The 20738-nt window shown below is 48.5% G+C and overlaps 1 protein-coding gene across 3 annotated transcripts in view; it reads right to left on the reverse strand.

The window, feature by feature from the left end:
* akt1s1 (AKT1 substrate 1 (proline-rich)) overlaps nt 1–20738 on the reverse strand; it is a 47289-nt gene that overhangs the window by 5937 nt on the left and 20614 nt on the right. For 2 of the 3 annotated variants that reach the window (XM_078237371.1, XM_078237372.1), the window contains exons 3-5: nt 16059–16142; nt 12243–12397; nt 1304–9737 (exon numbers count right to left, since the gene is read on the reverse strand). In XM_078237371.1, coding sequence (XP_078093497.1) covers nt 9594–9737; nt 12243–12397; nt 16059–16142 — 383 coding nt within the window. In that variant the 3' untranslated portion in view covers nt 1304–9593. Of the gene's footprint in view, nt 1–1303; nt 9738–12242; nt 12398–16058; nt 16143–20738 lie in introns of those variants that run through there. The other variant, XR_013500386.1, reaches the window with a different exon arrangement.

Consider the following 20738-nt stretch of genomic DNA (forward strand, 5'->3'; position numbering starts at 1 on the left):
TACACAGGATCTACAACAGTGTGCAAACTGGTGCTCCGGTTTCCTCCCACTGTCCGAAAGACGCGCTGGTTCGGTTCATTGGCCGTGCTAAATTCTCCCTCAGTGTTACCCGAACAGGCGCCGGAGTGTGGCGACTAGGGGATTTTCACAGTAACCTCATGGCAGCGTTAATGTAAGCCTACTTCATAGAATCATAGAAACCCTACAACGCAGAAGGCCATTCAGCCCATCGAGCCGGCACCGACAACAATCCCACCTAGGCCCTATCTCCGTAACTCCACATATTTACCCCACTAATCCCTCTCATCTACGCATCCTGGGACGCTAAGGGGCAATTTAGCATGGCTAATCCACCTAACCCACACATCTTTGGACACTTGTGATACTAATAAATAAACTTAATCTCAGTTGAGGCCAAAGTGTGGTGATTTGAAGAAATTAGATATAGCTCTTGGGATCGAGGGATATTGAATGTGATGATCAGCCAAGATCAAAATGAATGTTGGAGGAGGCGCGAAGAGCCTACTCCTGCTTCTAGTTTCTATGTTTAATTCCCTCCAAGTCCACATCCAATTTCCTTTCAAAATCATTGATCAATTTCACTTCCACCAACCTGGTAGTTAGCAGCTTCCTACTAAACGGTGGAGAAGGTACTCAAGAAGGCAGTCAAGAAGGCATACGGCATTCTTGCCTTCATCGGCCGGGGCATTGAGTTTAAAAATCGGCAAGTCATGTTGCAGCTTTATAGAACCTTAGTTAGGCCGCACTTGGAATTATAGTGTTCAATTCTGGTCGCCACACTACCAGAAGAACGTGGAGGCTTTGGAGAGGGTACAGAAAAGATTTACCAGGACGTTGCCCGGTATAGAAACATAGAAAAAGTACAGCACAAACAGGCCCTTCGGCCCACAAGTTGTGCCGAACACATCCCTACCTTCTAGACCTACCTATAACCCTCCATCCTATTACGCTCCATGTACTCATCCAGGAGTCTCTTAAAAGACCCTATTGAGTTTGCCTCCACCACCACTGACGGCAGTCAATTCCACTCGCCCACCACCCTCTGTGTGAAAAACTTACCCCTAACATCTCACCTGTACCTACCCCCCAGCACCTTAAACCTGTGTCCTCTCGTAGCAGACATTTCCACCCTGGGAAAAAGCCTCTGAGAGTCCACCCGATCTATGCCTCTCAGCATCTTATACACCTCTATTAGGTCTCCTCTCATCCTTCGTCTCTCCAAGGAGAAAAGACAGAGCTCCCTCAGCCTATCCTCATAAGGCATGCCACTCAATCCAGGCAACTTCCTTGTAAATCTCCTCTGCACCCTTTCAATCTTTTCCATGGAGGGCATTAGCTATGGAGAGCTTGGAGTAACTTGGTTTGTTCTCACTGGAACAACGGAGGTTGAGGGGCGACCTGATAGAAGTCTACAAGATTATGAGCGGCATGGACAGAGTGGATAGTCAGAAGCTTTTCCCCCAGGGTGGAAGAGTCAATTACTAGGGGGCACAGGTTTAAAGTATGAGGGGCAAGGTTTAAAGGAGATGTACGAGGCAAAGCTTTTTTTTAAAATACAGAGGGTGGTGGGTGCCTGGAACTCGCTGCCAGGGGAGGTGGTGGGAAGCAGATACAATGGTGACTTTTAAGGGGGTGTCTGGACAAATACATGAATAGGATGGGAATAGAGGGATATGGTCCCTGGAAGGGTAGGGGGTTTTAGTTCAGTCGGGCAGCATGGTTAGTGCAGGCTTGGAGGGCCGAAGGGCCTGTTCCTGTGCTGTAAGTTGCTTTGTTCTTTGAATGACATCTCTTCAGCACTTTATGCCATTTTTCTACATTAGACGATACATATATAGATTTTTTTTAAAGCTGTAAACAGCAAAACACAACTTGCGGTTCTATTATAGAAAGGATATTATTAAACTAGGAAGAGTGCAGTAAAGATTTACTAGGATGCTACCGGGACTTGATGGATTGAGTTATAAGGAGAGGCTGGATAGACTGGGACGTTTTTCCTCTGGAGCGTAGGAGGCTGAGGGGTGATCTTATAGAGGTCTATAAAATAATGAGGGGCACAGATCAGCTAGATAGTCAACATATTTTTCCCAAAGATAGGTGGGGGGATCTAAAACTAGAGGGCATAGGTTTAAGGTGAGAGGGGAGAGATACAAAAGGGTCCAGAGAGGTAATATTTTCACACAGAGGGTGGTGAGTGTCTGGAACAAGCTGCCAGAGGTAGTAGTAGAGGCGGGTACAATTTTGTCTTTTAAAAAGCATTTAGACAGTTACATGGGTACGATGGGTATAGGAGGGATATGGGCCAAACGCAGGCAATTGGGATTAGCTTAGGGGTTTAAAAAAATGGGATGGCATGGACAAGTTGGGCCGAAGGGCTTGTTTCCATGCTGTAAACCCCTATGACTATGATTCTAGACAATTGACAATCAGCTGGCTGGGAACTAAAATGCCTCTTCAGTCCCTTGGGCAGGAACTGCTCTGACTTTTATCATTAACTGGTTACAAATTAAAGTCAAGTAATCTGCTCGCAAGACTCAGGGTGGATTTAAGAGCTGGCTGCAAAGCGGATTAAGCAACGTAATCTCCAATCACAGTACACACCAAATAATCCTCCAATACCCCAGAACCTCCAGCCTTGAACCGGTTATCCAGTATCCTGTGGGAAAGGGTGGGTGGAGGGGCTGAGAGGAGTCTTTACAATCCTGATTACAATGCAGAGGGATTGAAAACGCCACTCGTTTGCGTATGTAATTCTAGCGTGCAGGATGGGCTTTAACTCTGGCAGATTTGGTTTTCACTTCCATAGAATCCCTACTGTGGAGGCGGCCATTCGGCCCATCAAGTCTGCCCAGACCACAGTCCCACTCAAGCCCTATCCCCGTAACCCCACAAATTTACCCTGCTCATACCCCCTGACACTAGGGACAATTTAGCATGGCCAATCAACCTAACCAGCACTTCTTTGGACTGTGGAAGGAAACCGGAGCACCCGGAGGAAACCCACGCAGACATGGGGAGAATGTGCAAACTCCACACAGAGAGAGAGAGAGGGAGGGTACAGAGAGAGAATGAGAGAGAGAGAGAGAGAGAGGGGGAGGGGGAGGGGGAGTGTAGGGAGAGAGAGTGTAGGGAGAGAGAGTGCATGTGTATATGGAGAGTGGGAGTGTAGAGAGAGTGTGTGAAGAGAGAGAGTGTGTGAAGAGAGAGAGAGTGTGTGTGTGTGTGTGTGTGTGTGTGTGTATATAGAGAGAGAGTGGGAGTGTAGAGAGTGTGTGCGAAGAGAGAGAGAGAGAGAGAGAGAGTGTGTGTGTGTGTGGATATAGAGAGAGAGAGAGAGAGAGAGTGGGAGTGTAGAGTGTGTGTGTATAGGGACAGAGAGAGGGAGGGAGAGAGAGAGTGTGGAGGTGAATCAACAGCTCATTACTCATCAATGCCATGAGGCCTCAACACCAGGCTAACTAGGGCTGTGCAGGCGGTGAGGATAAAAATCAAAACCTAATCATTTAATCCATTGACAATTGTTTAAAATCACTGAATATTTTAAAATCATTTTGCAAAGTCTTGCATGCATCGGAAACCAAAAGCTCTAATCCCTACAGGCGAGACTCATTTTAGCTCCAGGCAATCCCCAGACTTGTATTATACGAGAGATTACACAGCAAGGTTGATGCTTAAAGAAAAGGCCATCTCTTGCCCTTAAATTGACAGCAGAATGGTCAGCGTACAGCTGAGAATGGAAAAGAGCAGAGTAAAATCCCGGCATTCTAAATGCCACATCCACATCCCACCGAGCCTCCCCCAGCAGGTTGCCATCGTTCAGTGGGGAGCGCTCATTTTATTTACTCCAAGTTACAAAGCCAGTGCTGAGAACGGAGCGAGCAAACCTGAATCCATTCCTTGCTTGCTCCAAAATCCAAACTCAAAATCCAATTGAATCCAATTCATGGGCCCCACAAGAGACACAAACAAGATCTAAGCTGACAAGACGAGGCATTGCATCCCATCTTGGGCTTGATCTTATCCAAAAAGGGAGAGAAAAGGGAGGGCTGGTGCTTCAAGCCATAACGCAATGGATTCAAGTCCCCCTCAAGAGACCACTACAGTACAGGAAGAGTGCCGACTGACAAGAGCTGCCAACTTTTGGGGGAGATGTCAAACTGAAGCCAAGTCGGTCATCTCAGATGCCTTTGCAAAGATCCCAACACCACTATTTCCAAAAATAAGGGAATACTCTTGCCATCCTTCCTCCCCCCTTGGTTCCTGAATCAACATCATGAAAATAGATGGCCATTATCACTGTGTAGAGCAGAGTTCTGATGAAGGGTCATCTAGACTCAAAACGTTGGCTCTTGTCTCTACCCACAGACGCTGTCAAGACCTGCTGAGATTTTCCAGCATTTTCTGTTTTGGTTTCACTATCTTGCTGCTGTTTTGGGACAACTGGCTGTGTTCAGATTGGCTGCCACGTTTCCTACAACATTCACTTCAATGATTGTAAAACACTGCAATAATGGAAGGGGAACAGGAAGAGATGGACAGAAAGACTCAGAAGACTAAGGAAATTTGGCATGTCAGCTACGGCTCTCACCAACTTTTACAGATGCGCCATAGAAAGCATTCTTTCCGGTTGTATCACAGCTTGGTATGGCTCCTGCTCTGCCCAAGACCGCAAGGAACTACAAAAGGTCATGAATGTAGCCCAATCCATCACGCAAACCAGGATTTCTAATCGTAAACAAGCTTCAAATTCTATACCCCGCTGACAGAGTGCATAGATTCACAACAGCACCCCGGTCAACAGCATTCCGGCTTCATTCCAATATGCAACTTGGCCAGGCTCTGGCACTTGGCTCAGCTTGCTGTCAATGGAACACACCAATGCTTAATTTTGGCTCTTAACTAAGGTTCCTCCATCCAACTCCTCCACCCCAATGCCCCCGCTCCCCCCCCCCAAATATCCAAGGTTAGTAACTATTGATGCATAGAGAGGTAGCAACAAACCTTCAGAAACATCCAACCCCCCCACCCCTCCACATGGTTAGAGGGTCTTTCAAGCCCAGTTCCATCGTTCACATAGCTTATTCAATTCCACTTGAAGGAAAAGACTTCCGATTAACGTGATTATGCAGGTCATCACTGCAAAACAGAGGCAAATATCCTCTCAATATCATTCTCTCCCACCACGCACCCGCAAGACATCTGGGCCTGGGGTCCCTGCAGTCAGAAACAGTAGGCATTGCCTCTCTCAGGCCATTAATATGCCAACTTGCATTCAACTGAACCCAACAGCAGCAACACAAAGAATTATTTGCCCCAGGCACCCATACTGAGCGCCAATGGGCTGGTTGGAGCACAGTGATGGCCCCCATCCCTTTCAGAGCAGCAGCGAGCTGCTGGACCACTGAAGCCCCGACTTGTTCATTTCTTCAAGGACAGTTCACAGCCCCATTGCCACCAATCCCCACATCCTCTCCCACCCTCTACCCATTAACCGCTCTTCCTTATTATCCTGTAACATTTTCCTTTTCTTTCTGTGGCCATTACCACTGGATGGAGCAGTGAATTCTTGCACACAGCAGCAATGGGCGAGAGAGAGGCACGCAATTCGTTCACCTGAATATTTCAGAATCATTTCTCCAGCTCCCACAACCCCCCCCCAACAAATTTTCCCAACTTGATGCAGTTAGTGTTAAGAATTAGGCTTTGAGCCCAGTGTCACGAGATCTGGGACAGGTCGTTCTGTGACTCAGGCTACCCTGGGCTATCAGCCACAAGACACCAAGTAACTGATACTTCTCCAGCTGGTGACAGTGGGCTATTCGGATTACCAGCACGGCAGGGGCAGTGAGTCAACAAGCTTCCTTTGCCAAGCTGGAGGACAAATCTGCAGCGATGGGGGTGGGAGGCATCAAACTCTGGAGCAAAGCCCCCTGCCCCCTCTCTGGGCAGTGAACTTGCTTTGCTCCACCTGGTGCAGAGCTCCGCCCCAACCTAGTGTCAATCTAGCTCCTTTACAGAGAGGAGCATTCAAAAACTATTAACTTCAAGGAACGCTGATAGAGGTTGGGAGTGACATTTCCCAGTGGCTGGATTCTTAGTCTCCCTCAGTCTCCAGTGCAAATGTCTACCAAGACATACAGCACAGCTGAATTGACGAGGTGGCAGATATTACCATGTCATATTTCTACCAAGGGGTAGTTAGTCCGGTAATGCAACCTCTGTAACCCATCACAGCATCTCTGTATGAAAAAAGGGACTCCTACGCAGGATTGGCATGGGTTGCTCAACCTATGGGGCGTGTGGTGAACTAAAGGGGGTGCAAATCTGGGTATCTCGGGCAATAGAAAGTACAAGCGTTGGTATGTCACACTTTAGCAGCTGGAGGCAAGCTACAAGAGGGGAAAGATATGGGGTGATGCCTCAATATTCAAATAGGGAGGGAAGGAAAAGGAAGCAGTGGTAAAGGGGTAGCTGTACTTGCTTGTTACTCCAAGGAGGCTATTAATATAGAGCGGAGAAGGTAGTCGAACAAAAGCACCATACTTGGGATGTTGTATTATATAGAAACTCAATTGCAAAACCCCAACTCCTGCACTGATGGGTAGTGTCTACAGTTCAGCTGGTTCACCTCCAGGCCCTACATGAGGTTCTCAAGTTATTAACAGCATTCCTCAAAAAAAAAAGTCTAGTCAGCATCAAGCTCAGCTCCTCTTGGGGGAATAGTCACTTCTGGACACTCTTCTGATATGGAGTTGCCGAGAGTCCCCAAGGTCAGGAATCAGCATCAATCACCTACGTGATAGTGTTCACGCGTAACAGAGAATTACATCCAAGTTCAGCGACTGGTCAGGGGGTGGGTATTCCACCTGGCAAACAGCAGGGCGCAGCGTATTGTAGAACCCATTCCAACCTGCTTCCTGTCTGGCCCTGGAGGGTCCCATGGTTGTTGGGAGGAGGCAGTGGGTGGGGGGGTGGAGGAGAGAAGCAGGAGTGGGGAGCGGTCTCATTCACCGTGATTCTGACTGGGAGCGACTGATCTTTGGGCGAGAGTGTTTCTTTTTCCACCCCCCCCACACTTTCGAACTGAAAAAGGGGCAAAAGCATGAAGTAAACCAAACTGATCGATACTGGAACAGTTCGGGGATCACTGATGGGACTCGAGACAGACCCACCTCTTTGGCAATATCAGAGACACACATATTGTAATGGGTTCTGTTTAAAGGGGAGTATTTAACAAGGGGAGGGAGGGAAAGCAGGGGTCAGCATTCATCCTTCTCCCCAAGGCGGACTTAAAATGTTCCGACGACTTCGAAACGACAGCAGAGAGATTTCCAGCTTTGCGAATCGGGAAACCCTGGGGCAGACGTTGGTAGAATGAAAGGCAGACGGGATTCAGGACAGGCAGGTGGCGGAGAGGGGAAACTGACTTCAAATCTCCGCGATTACACAAAACAAGATGACACTACGCCTGACTTTAGGGAGTTAATAGCTAGCTTGCTTTTGACCAGTTTCCCTGGCTACATGAGCCAGTACAAAGGCAGCATTATAGCAATTCTGTAATGAAGGGGGGGGGGGGGGGGGAAGATAAAGAAACACACACAAGTTTCCAAACCCTGAAACAAGCCATTGGGATCTATAAATGGGGCAAAAGGCCATTGTGTATATTCGGGCCACAAACCAGCCGAAACAAGGAGAATCAATTCAGACGCTTGTGCGAATGTTTGCACTGCAAAGTCAGACCTCAGCAAAACCCTTTCAGGGGAGGTGACAACTGCGACACAGAAGGAGGCCGAGAGGCCATTGCAGTGTTTGGTCGGAGGGGGGAGATTCTAAAGTGAACACCAGGCAGCATTTAGTTCCCCAGGCAACACAAGCAATAGGAGCATTTTAAAACCAGCGCAGGAGTCCTTGTCCTCGTGCTGCAGTGACTGAATCGCGGCCCCACTAAGCTTGGCACCAACCAGCAAACCCATTTTCGAGCAAACACATGGGTGAAAGAGTGGCACAGGGATGCAAAGTGTCTCTGCAAGATTTTTTTTTTAAAAAAAGCCACTGGTTAGAAGCCAGTGCCATTACAAAACCGGGGCTCACGCGTGCCATTCACTGCAGCACTCTCACTTCGGAGTACACCAGCCCACCCCGATCACCAGCTTTAGGACAATGCGGCAAAGAGACCTCCCGGGTCCAGCAGTATGCAATCTCAACAGCTGCCATTACCCAGGGCATTACATCCACCCCCTTCCCCACGATGCCCGAAGTTGTGCCACATGGTGGTTGGCACTAGGATGTAGTGCAGCGCAGCCCCAATGCTTCAGGAGACAATGCCAACGGACTTATTTGACAGGGGCTGGGTCGACCAGACCTTTTGCTGCAGCACCTACCCCCTTTTATCAATCAGAAACTGCGCCGGGGGCCCAACTATCTGAATAAACAACGGTTAAAAAGAACTTGCAGGGTTTGCAATGCAAAGAATCTCGGCCAATCTGAGTATTCAGAACTTGCTAATGCGTCGCGGACAAAGCATTCCAAACTCAGCCTCTTAGCAAAATGACATGACATTCACGCAGTTCATTGGATCATGCAGTTGTCTGCTTTTTTTAAAAAAAAAATAAAGACACACAAGATTAAAACAAGAAAAAGGCATAGCCAGCACGCAGGGCAGCGGCCAAGACGCCAGATTCAGACATTTCCTTTGGAAAATGATCACGGCTTTTTAAAAAAAAAGTGGCATCAGGTCTTGCCCGAGAAGGTGAAACTGTGAGGCCATTCTGCCCTTCAAATGGAACCACACAGGATTGGGAGGGGGAGGGCTGGGGGTAGGAGATGCCCATTCACACCCCAAGCCATTTGGATCAGAATTGCAGACATAACCAGTCTTGAGGAAGACAGACTTTGACAACACCAACTCGCACTTTCTGCTTACGACTAGTTGGTTTGAGGGCTTTTTTTTTGGGGGTGGGGGCGGGAGAAGAAGCGGGGAGATCTCAATGCAATCCGTCACGCAGATTTTGTCACTACCTGTAACTTGACCCAAAGAGCACAAGGCATTTTATCGAAAATGGGCAAGGGAGAGCGTCAGAATTCTGCTCTCACGCCAGCCGAAATCTCCGGGTTCCACGCCAACAGTTCTGTGCGGTTGGGACCCGCCATCTCGTACTGGGCTCTTGTCGGAATATAAAGAGGAGGCTTGGTTAGCAGGTTCAAAACACGGGGCATGCTGGAAAGGAGAAAGACATAACAAGGACAAGATGGAACGTTAAAAGGGGACTCTTGGGAACTCTTGCATCACACAATATTTTAAACCAGAAAAATATACTATAAAGTTTCATGTTTTCCTCATCTCCGTGAAAAGTTACTAAATCAACTCGTGACCCAGTCTTTTTGTCATACGAAACCTTAATGCTACATGAAGCGGCAGGACCATGCGACAGCCCTGGACCAGTAATGACTTTCCTTGCGGGAAGGATCGCTGTAGTGTTTGTCTAGGGCATGGGGAGGAAAGGGCAAGGGAGGAGGGATGGGGGGCGGGGGGAGGAGAGGGAGAAAGGCGGTGGTTGACATTGAAAAGTGCTCTAGAACTTCCGATAGGGCTTCTGGAAGTCGCCAGTGTTGAGTCGGGGGCGCGGCAGGTCGCCAAACATCTCCGTGCCGTCCGTCACGCTCATGGCCAAGGCTCTCATGCTGGCGGCAATCTTGTCCAAATCGGGTGAAGGCAACTGGAAGCAAAAGGGAGAGAGAGAGAGTCAGTCTGTGGACAGCATGGCAGGTTGAGTCGCGAGAGACACCAGTAACACTGAAACAGCACAGCCAGGATTCAAGCAATCAAACTCCAGCGTCCCGACTCAAAACGCAAATCCTGCTTTCTCTATCGATCCCGCAGAGCGTCTCCTATACACTTGCTCGGCGATTTCATTTCAGATTTCCTGCTGATGCCAAATTGCCCCCAAGTGTCAGGAGGACCCTCAGGGCTGACACGATGGCACAATGGTTAGCACTGCTGCCTCACAGCGCCAGGGGTTTGATTCTGGCCTTGGGGGATTGTGTGGAGTTTGCACGTTCTCCCCATGTCTGCATGGTTTTCCTCCGGATGCTCCGGTTTCCTCCCGCAGTCCAAAGATGTGCGGGTTAGGTTGATTGGCTATGCTAAATTGCCCCTCAAGTGTCAGGACCCCCCTCAGGGATGGCACAATGGTTCGCACTGCTGCCTCAGTGCCAGGGACCTAGGTTTGATTCCAGCCTTGGAGGATCGTGTGGAGTTTGCACGTTCTCCCCGTGTCTGCATGGGTTTCCTCCCACAGTTCAAAGGTGTGCGAGTTGAGTTGATTCGCCATGCTAAATTGTCCCTTAGTGTCAGGGTAAGTAAGTGGAGTCATGGAGCAGGGTCTAAACTTTAAGCAAATGTTGCTTGATCACCATTCTTGTCAAGCAGCTTGGGTCTTTTTAAACCACATTAAAACAAACTGTAGAAATGCAAAATTTATTGTTTCAAAGTTTATTTATTAGTGCCACAAATAGGCTTACATTAACACTGCAATGAAGTCACTGTGAAAAACCCCTAGTCGTCACACTCCGGCACCTGTTCGGGTATACAGAGGAAGAATTTAGCACGGCCAATGCACCTAACCAGCACGTCTTTCAAACTGTGGGAGGAAACTGGAGCACCCGGAGGAAACCCACACAGACACGGGGAGAACGTGCAAACTCCACACAGACAGTGACCCAAGCCAGGAATCGAACACGGGTCCCTGGCACTATGAGGCAGCAATGCTAACCACTGTGCCCCCTCCCCACCGCCAGTAGTTGTAGTCGAGAAGGGTGACACCACTGTCCCCTCTAACAATAACTACTACTGATTCCACTGGTTGCCAGGGTAATCGTGAAGAGCAGCGTTGGGGACATTCACACTGACAAATCCTCGGCTCAAGCAGTCTGTGTTAACTTTGTTATGTTAAATCAACAACAACTTGCCAGATGGTTGGAGATAACGTCTGGCCGTTGACAGGGGGGCGGGGAGGGGGTGGTTGTATACAGCGGGAGTGGCTCTATTTAAACAAACAGAGCCCGGGATAAATCTGCAAGGTCATCACCGCAGCTGGCGGGCTCGACTTAACTGAACAGCAACTCCCACCCATTGACACTGTCTACACTTCCCGCTGCCACAGCAAAGCAGCCAGCATAATCAAGGACCCCACACACGCCGAATATTCTCTCGTCCACCTTCTTCTGTTGGGATAAAGATACAAAAGTCGGAGGTCATGTACCCAACCGACTCAAGAACAGCTTCTTTCCTGCTGCCATCTGACTTTTGAATTGGCTTGCCTTGCATTAAGTTGATCTTTCTCCACACCCTAGCTACGAATGTAACACTACATTCTGCACCCTCTCCTTTCCTTCTCCCCTACGTACTCTATGAACGTTATGCTTTGTCTGTATAGCGCACAAGAAACAATACTTTTCACTGTATCCCAATACATGTGACAATAATAAATCAACTACAGAAATTCCAGACCTTTGCCAGAAGTGATCTTTCCGCCAGTTGGGGGAAGTTACAAAGCTGGACTGGAGCCAAGGTTCAACCACTTCTACTAGTGTGATTGCGTGTCAGCATTCAAAGGGCGACAGGGAAGCAGAGGTGCTTCCCCACTCACTCCTGGGACGTGGGCGTAACTTCATTGCAGTGTGAATGCAAGCCTACTTGTGACTAATATTGCCCAGACCTAGTTTGAGACGACGGAGGGGGCTCGTTGGGCCACTTCAGGAGGCAGTCAAGAGTCACACTGGGGTGGAACAGCAATCACAGGCCGTGACTGGGCAAGGATGGCAGGTTTCCTTCCCAAGAGGACGCAGTATTAAAACCCCAATTGATTCGCAAAGTTGACACCGACAAGATCACCAACAGTTTTTTTAAATTCGAGATATTAAAAAATGAATATAATTGTTAAGTTTTGTTTAAAGTTAAAGTTTATTTATTAGTGTCACAAGTAGGCTTACATTAACACTGCGATGAAGTTAGTGAAAATCCCCTAGTCGCCACACTCCGGCGCCTGTTCGGGTAACACTGAGGGAGAATTTAGCACGGCCAACGCATCCTAACCAGCACGTCTTTCCGACTACTATCGTGGAAATTGAACTCAATCTCTGGATTACTCATTCAGCCACATAACCACTAAACCACTGTGCTCCGAGCACACAACGATAATTCTGAAGAGAATACAGCTTACCCGTTCTTCATTGTCCCCATCAGCAAGCTTCTTTGGTTTCAGATCCTTGAATCCCCAAATAGGGACGGACACGGGCAGGGACTTGGCATACTGGTGACACCTGGCCTGGGGTAACGATTGTGGACGGACAGGAAGTTCCTCGCTCAAACTTCCATCTGTAGGACACAGGCAGAAGACGAAAAAAGCATAACCAGGCAGCCACAGTCAATTCACATTGGAGCATTGTAAAGAATCATACAATGGCTCCAGCGCAGAAGGGGGCCATTTGGCCCATCGACAACAATTCCACCCAGGCCCTCTCCCCATAACCCCACACACTTACCCTGCTAATCCCTTTAGCCTACGCATCCCAGGACACTAAGGAGCAATTTAGTATGGCCAATCAACCCAACGCACACATTTGTGGGAGGAAACCGGAGCACCCGAAAGAAACCGTCACAGACACGGGGAGAATGTGCAAACTCCACACCGACAGTGACCCAAGCCAGGAATCGAACCCGGGTCCCTGGAGTTGTGAGGCAGCAGTGCTAACCCACTGTGCCACCGTGCCGCCCAGCTGGAACTCAAAAGCACTGCATGGTTAATGCAATAACCAGGGCTTCCCCCAGATTCCCAGGTGGGTTGCGAGATGAAATGGGAGGGTTCTGAGCTCCAAGGCAGCAAGGGCTGCTGTGAAACACTGACTGAATGCTAACAGCTTAAAGCCCCTTAAAATCCTCTTTTTTTTAAAAAAAACTAGTAGCCGTGGTCCATCTGACTGACCTTTGAGGTTTGATTCCTGCTCCCAAAAAAAAAAGCCAGTGGAAAGTTAGGTGCATTCTATTAAAAAGCTGAAGCTTAAGCAGCCTCTTGGCTGTCCCACCTCTCCATTGGAGCAGGGTTGAGCCATTCGTCCCATCATTGCCTGCTCTGCCATTCAAACAGATCATGGCTGATCATCTACCTCTATACCCCAGTCTGCCGCCTCCTCCCCCCCCCAACGCCATATCCCCTGATGTCATTAGTATCAGGCCATTCAGCCCATCGAGCTTGCTCTGCCATTCAAAACAGATCATGGTCAATCATCTACCTCGACCCCATTTCCCTTGATGCCATTAGTATCCAGAATATAGCGATTCTGTCTTGAATGTGCTCAATGACTGAGGTTCCATAGCCTTCTGAGGTCGAGAATTCTCAATGTCCTCATTGAGCAAACTCCCCCTCATCTCCGACTTAAAGTAGCCTGTCCATTACTCAGACTGCGTCCCCTGGTTCCAGAATCATCAGCCAGGGGAAATGTCCTGTCCACATCGACCCTCGCGAGTCCTGTAAGAATTTTGCAAGTTTCAATGAGATCGCCTCTCGTTGTTCGAAACTCTGCAGAATACAGACCCCAGTCTCCTCAATCTCCCCTCGCACAACAATCCTGCCATCCCAGGAATCAGTCTGGTGACCCTCCGCTGCACTCCCTCATAGAATCCCTAAGGTGCAGAAGGAGGCCATTCAGCCCATCGAGACTGCACCGACCACAATCCTACCCAGACCCTATTCCTGTAACCCCATATATTTACCATGCTAATCCCCCTGACACCATGGGGCAATTTAGCATGGCCAATCAACATAACCTGCAAATCTTTGTACTGTGGGAGGAAACCCACACAGACAGTGACCCAAGGCCGGAATTGAACCCAGGTCTCTGGTGCTGTGAGGTAGCAGTCCTAACCACTGTGTCATCCTCAATGGCAAGTATATCCTTTCTTGGATAAGGAGACAAAAACTGAACACAATACACCAAGCACCGTCTCCCAAGGCTCTATACAATTGCAGCAAGACATCTACACTCCTGCAAGCTATTCCTCTTGGCCATGAAGGCCAACGTACCATTTCCCTTCCTAATTGCTTGCCGCACTTGTGCGCTAACTTTTAGCGACTCATTAACAAGGACACCCAGCTCCTTTTGGACTTCCCAACCCCTCAACCTTTAAGAAATACAACATCTCTGTTTTCTAACAAAGTGGATAACTTCACATTATGTTTAATCTTGCAGGTTCTTGCCCACTCACTTGGCCTGTCCAGATTCTCTTGTAGCCTCCTCAGATAGATCATAGAACCTACAGCGCAGAAGGAGGCCATTCGGCCCATCAAACCTGCACTGACAATAATCCTACCCAGGTACTGTCCTGTCCCCATAACTCCACAGATTTACCCTCCTGATCCCCCTGAAATTAAAGGCAATTTAGCATGGCCAATTAACCAAACCCGCACATCTTTGGACTGTGGGAGAAACCGGAACACCCGGAGGGAACACCCGGAGGGAACCCACCCAGACACGGGGAGAATATGCAAACTCCACACAGACAGTGACCCAAGGCCAGAATGCTGTGAGGCAGCAGTGCTAACCACTGTGCTACCCTCACAACCCCACCTAGTTTTGATTCATCAGCAACTTTGGAAACAATACACTGGTCCCCACATTTTTGTCATTCATTCACAGGATGTGGGCGTCGCTGGAAGGCCAGCATTTATTGCCCATCCCTAGTTGCCTAAAGGCAGTTGAGAATCAACCACATTGCTGTGGCTCTGGAGTCACATGTAGGTCAGACTGGGTAAGGACGGCAGATTTCCTTCCCTAAAGGGCATTAGTGGATTTTTACAACAATTAACAATGGTTTCATGGTCATCATTCGACTCTTAATTCCAGATGTGTTTTTATTTAATTCTGGGTCCCCAGATCTTGCCCTGGGTCTCTGGATAAAGAATCAATACGGAGTCTATAAAATCATAGAATCTCTACAGTGCAGAAGGAAACCATTCGGCCCATCGAGTCTGCACCAAGCACAATCCCACCTAGGCCCTATTGCCGTAACTCCACATATATACCCCACTAACCTACGCATCCCGGGACACTAAGGGGCAATTTACCCTGGCCAATCAACCCAACCAGCACATTTTTGGACTGTGGGAGGAAACTGGAGCACCCGGAGGAAACCCACACAGACACTGAGAACGTGCAAACTCCAAACAGACAGTGACCCGGGGCCAGAATTGAACCCGGATCCCTGGCGCTGAGGCAGCAGTGCTAACCACTGTGCCGCAGGACCCTACCAGTCCAGTGACAATACCACCACCTCCCGTAAATCATTTATAAAAGATTGTGAGAGTGGTCCACAAGTTCCTATCAATGAAATGGACAGAATGGAAATCCACTCCAATTGAAGACTTTGGCACAGGACTACACAATCCCTACACAAGGAATGTGGGGCTGGGGCAGGAGGAATGGGGTATAGAGGTAGATGATCAGCCATGCTCTGTTTGGATGGCAGAACAGGCATGATGGGCTGAATGGCCTGCCCCTGCTCCTATGGAGAGGTGGGACAGCAAAGGCTCCACACATTCTTTTTTTAGGCTGGATTAATTAAACCCAACTCCACCCTAATCCATCCTACAAATTAAACTCGGATTAAAAATTGGCAAGAGGTGCGAGCGCCATTGTTCAAACCACAATTTCTGTGGAAGGAGGCAATCTGCTCCGCCATTCAATGAGACCATGACTGATCTGATGTGAAAATCCCCAACTCCACGTTCCCGACTTACCCCGGTAACCCTCGATTCCCACAAGAGTGACTACATTTCAAAATGTCCTTGTTGTTCCAAAAGAGCCAGTAGTCAGGAAAGGTGAAAGCCTTTGTTTTCCCACCCCCCCCTGCCACACTAGTCACGAAAAGAGGTTCACTTGCAGCTGATGAGAAGTAGCACTTTATCACGAATTACCACAAGAATAAGCTCTCAATCTTTTTCCACCTCTGCAGGGCAGTGGCCCAGGCCCTGTGGACTTACCATCTGTGCTCTCTCCATCCAGGTCAGACTCAAAGAAGGGCTCACAGTCCTGACTGGTCGATTCCTCGTCCATTGTGAACATGGCTGGAAGGGGCAAAGGAAGAGAGGCGAAAGACATTAATCCTTTACTGTAAAAGGCTGGTGGGATCCCACTCGCACCCAACACAGAATTGGGAAGTGGGGCATGATGGGGTTAGGGTTATAGAGGAGGAATGCAACAAAATAAAAGGAAGACATTAATAAACATGTAGAATGGACAGACAATTAGCAAATGCAGTCAAATAATATAAACCTGCGATATGGCACATTGGGACAGGAAGAATGAGGCTATGGATTCCTTGTGAAGCAAGATTCTAAATGGGGTAGCACACCAGAGGGGTATGCAAATACAAATACACAAATCACCAAAAGGTGGTGATATAGATCAATAAGGCCATAAGAAAAGCAAACTGTTTACTTCTAGAATGACACAATTGAAAAGCAGAGTTGTTTATGTTAGTCACAGAATGGGTACAACACAGAGGCCACCATTCGGCCCATCATGTATTTACTAGCTCTCCAAAGGAGCCATTCCCCACTCCCATCCATTGACCCCAGCCTCCCATTCATTGACTCTGTCTACACTTCCCGCTGCCTCGGGAAAAGCAGCCAGCAGAATTAAGGACCCCACGCACCCCGGACATTCTCTCTTCCATCTTCTTCCATCGGGAAAAAGATACAAAAGTCTGAGGTCACGTACCAACCAACTCAAGAACAGCTTCTTCCCTGCTGTCCTTAGTGGTAAACCTCGCACTAAGTTGATCTTTCTCTCCACCCTAGCTATGACTGTAACACTGCATTCTGCATTTTCTCCTTTCCTTCTCTATGAACGGTATGCTTTGTCTGTATAGCGCGCAAGAAACAATACTTTTCACTGTATGTTAATACATGTGACAATAATAAATCAAATCACTTTATTCCTGCACATTCTTCAATTCCCTTTTAAATGGCTCGATCAAACTTGCCACCACCACACCCTTCGCCAGATTTCAGATCCCATCCGTTCGGTGTGTGGAAAGCTTCCTCCTCACGTCTCCATGTTTCTTTTGCCCATGACCGTAAATCTGTGCCCTCTTTCTCAATTCCCCTGCCCCCATGATTTTGAATACCTCTTTATCAAATCTCCTCCCTCCAATCTAGCAACATAAGGGACGGCACGGTGGTTAGCACTGCTGCCTCACAGCACCAGGGACCCTGGTTCGATTCCCGGCCTCGGGTCACTGTCTGTGCGGAGCCTGCGCGTTCTCCCCGTGTCTGCGTGGGTTTCCTCCGGGTGCTCCGGTTTCCTCCCACAGCCCGAAAGATGTGCTGGTTAGGGTGCATTGGCCGTGCTAAATTCTCCCTCGGTGTACCCCAACAGTCGCCGGAGTGTGGCGACTAGGGGATTTTCACAGTAACTTCATTGCAGTGTTAATGCAAGCCTACTCGTGACACTAATAAAGAAACTTTACAACTGAAGTTCCTGGAAACATTTTTGAGAATCTTCTCTGCACTCTTTGTCTTCACATTTTTCCGAAAGTGTAGCACCCAGAACTGAACTCCAGCTGCAGCCACAAGTTGCATAAACTCTGTTCAAGTTTTTTATTCTCCTGGGATTCTGCGAAGATGTTAAACCCGTAAAGATGAGTACCTGTAATGCAAATTCCAACGGCCCTCATCAGAAGGATTATCAACTAAAATTTCACACAGAGCCACCCATGTGAGGAGACATTAGGGTCAACGTCTTGGTTAGAGAGGTTGGATGTATGGAGTTTTTTTAAAAAAAGGGAAGAGAGAAGCGGAGAGGTTTAGTGAGTGAATCTCAGCATCCTCGTCCAAAAGACGGCAAGTTCAGTTGAGGCATTGAAAAGGGAATTGAAGAATCATAGAATCCCTACAGTGCAGAAGGAGACCATTCGGCCCATCGAGTCTGCACCGATCACAATCCCACCCAGGCCCTATTCCAATAACTCTTAATTATTTACCCTACTAACCCCCTGACACTAAGGGGCAATTTAGCATGGCCAATCAACCTAACCTACACATCTTTGGACTGTGGTTGGAAACCGGAGCAAATCCACGCAGACCCGGGAGAACGTGCAAACTCCATACAGACAGTGACCCGAGCTGGGAATCGAATCCGGGTCCCTGGCGCTATGAGGCAGCCGGAGGTGACAATCACGAGGGGTCACGGGCTCAAGCTGAGAGGGGCGAAGTATAACTCAGACATCAGAGGGACGTTTTTTTACACAGAGGGTGGTGGGGGACCTGGAATGCGCTGCCAAGTAGGGTGGTGGAGGCAGGCACGCTGACATCGTTTAAGACTTACCTGGATAGTCACATGAGCAGCCTGGGAATGGAGGGATACAAACGATTGGTCTAGTTGGACCAAGGAGCGGCACAGGCTTGGAGGGCCGAAGGACCTGTTTCCTGTGCTGTACTGTTCTTTGTTCTTTGTTCATTGCTAACCACTGTAGCACCGTGCTGAATGTGCAGGGATAAAGTGATTCGATTTATTATTGTCACATGTATTAGGGGGCGGCACAGTGGTTAGCACTGCTGCCTCACAGCGCCAGGGACCCAGATTCAGTTCTGGCCTCGGGTCACTGCCTGTGCGGCGTTTGCAGGTTCTCCCCGTGTCTGCGTGGGTTTCCTCCGGGTGCTCCGGTTTCCTCCCACAGTCCAAAGATGTGCGGGTTAGGTGGATTGGCCGTGCTAAATTGCCCCTTAGTGTCAGGGATTAGTGGGGTAAGTATGTGGGGCTACACGAATGCGGCCTGGGTGAGATTGTGGTCAGTGCAGACTCGATGGGCCGAACGGCCTCCTTCTGCACTGTAGGCATTCTATGATCCTTAGTGCCGAGTTGGTTGAAGGTTTGGCTGCCAATAGTGGCACAATGCAAATCAGGAATGCACTTGATGGTTTGAGTTATAAAGGAGAGGCTGGGACTTTTTACCCTGGAGTGTAAGAGGCTTAGGGGTGATCTTATAGTGGTCTATAAAATAATGAAGGACATGGATCAGCTAGATAGTCAACATCTTTTCCCAAGGGTAGGGGAGTCTAAAACTAGAGGGCATAGGTTTAAGGTGCGAGGGGAGAGATACAAAAGGGTCCAGAGGGGCAATTTTTTCACTCCGAGGATGGTGAATGTCTGGAACAAGCTGCCAGAGGTATTAGTAGAGGCGGGTACAATTTTGTCACTCAGAGGGTGGAGAGTGTCTAGAACAGAGGCAGATACAATTTTGTCTTTTAAAAAGCATTTAGACAGTTACATGGGTACGATGAGTAGAGGGGGATATGGGCGAAAGGCCTGTTTCCATGCTGTAAACCTCTATGACAAGTCAGTCAGAATTGAAGAAGCACAGATGTACTAGAGTGTTGTAGGGCTGTAGGAGATTACACGGTTGTGGGAGGAAGTGAGGGTTTGGTGTGGAGCAAGGTCACAGACAGATCTGAAAACGTTCAACATGAAAGCATTGTTGGAACAAAAGCCAATGAAGGGACGAGAGACAGGAACTTGGACCAGGTTGGGATACCAGCAGTGGATTTCTACATAGAGAGGCAGGTACTAGAGTGCTCTCCAGGGGGCAGGGGGGAGGACGGCGTGCAGATAAGGTTTACTGTAAACTCGAAAAGAAAGGAGGCAGTGTTAATGCGACGTTCGCAATCACAGGTTACCCATACAGGGTCACATAGAGGCAATCGTTTAGTGTGACTAAACTTACACTCACTTGCTGTTGAAATCTACTCTGTGGTCAGATTGTGTTTTTCCAGTGTCAACACAGATAACAGTCCAGCAGATAAGCTAGAGAACTAAAAGTCCCCAGCAAGTTAGTGCAGGCTTGAGGTCTATTTCTGTAGGACTGCACAGAGGCAGACTATCAACTCCTGTCCAGATGTGCAAGTCTAGCTGGGTTCTCAGCACTGCTCCAGCAAACCCATACCTCTAATTATTGCACAGTACCTCGCATTGGATGCTTAGGGACTTGTTCTTTCAAACATCCAGTGCTAGATATTCAGAAACCCTTCGAGTTCAAGGTTGAGGTCCCAAACTTAGCCAGTTAGACATCTACAATGAGTGGCTTGAAGCTGGAGGTATGAACCTCATGCAGTGGCGACCTGATTCTCTCCATCTCTGCAGTGTCATCTGTGGCTCAGAAATAACCTCCTCCAAAAACACAAGGCTGACATTCCAGCACAGTACCAAGGAGTGCCACATTGTTGGGAGAATGTTATCTTTTGAATTACACCAAGGCTCCCAGGTGCCCTGTTTCCATGACACCACGTGAGAAGCTGCAAGGGGAGTTGTCCCTGGTGCCCTGGCCATTATTTCTTCCCCAACCGACATCACTAAAATAGATCAAAGCAAAATATTGTGGATGCTGGAATGTGAAGCAAAAAATCTGGTGCAATCTGCATCTCCGTTCAGCCATTCACGCATTGATTATTTAATGGACATTTTTTAGCTCCTTTTCAGCCGTCTGTATCCTCGTTTACATTGGCACAGTGGGTTAGCACTGCTGCCTCACAGCGCCAGGGACTCGGGTTCGATTCCCAGCTTGGGTCACTGTCTGTGCGGAGTCTGCACGTTCTCCTCGTGTCTGCGTGGGTTTCTTCCGGACGCTCCGGTTTCCTCCCACACTCCAAAGATGTGCAGGTTAG

Source organism: Mustelus asterias, chromosome 21 (genome assembly GCF_964213995.1).
Source record: "Mustelus asterias chromosome 21, sMusAst1.hap1.1, whole genome shotgun sequence".
NCBI classification, from domain to species: domain Eukaryota; kingdom Metazoa; phylum Chordata; class Chondrichthyes; order Carcharhiniformes; family Triakidae; genus Mustelus; species Mustelus asterias.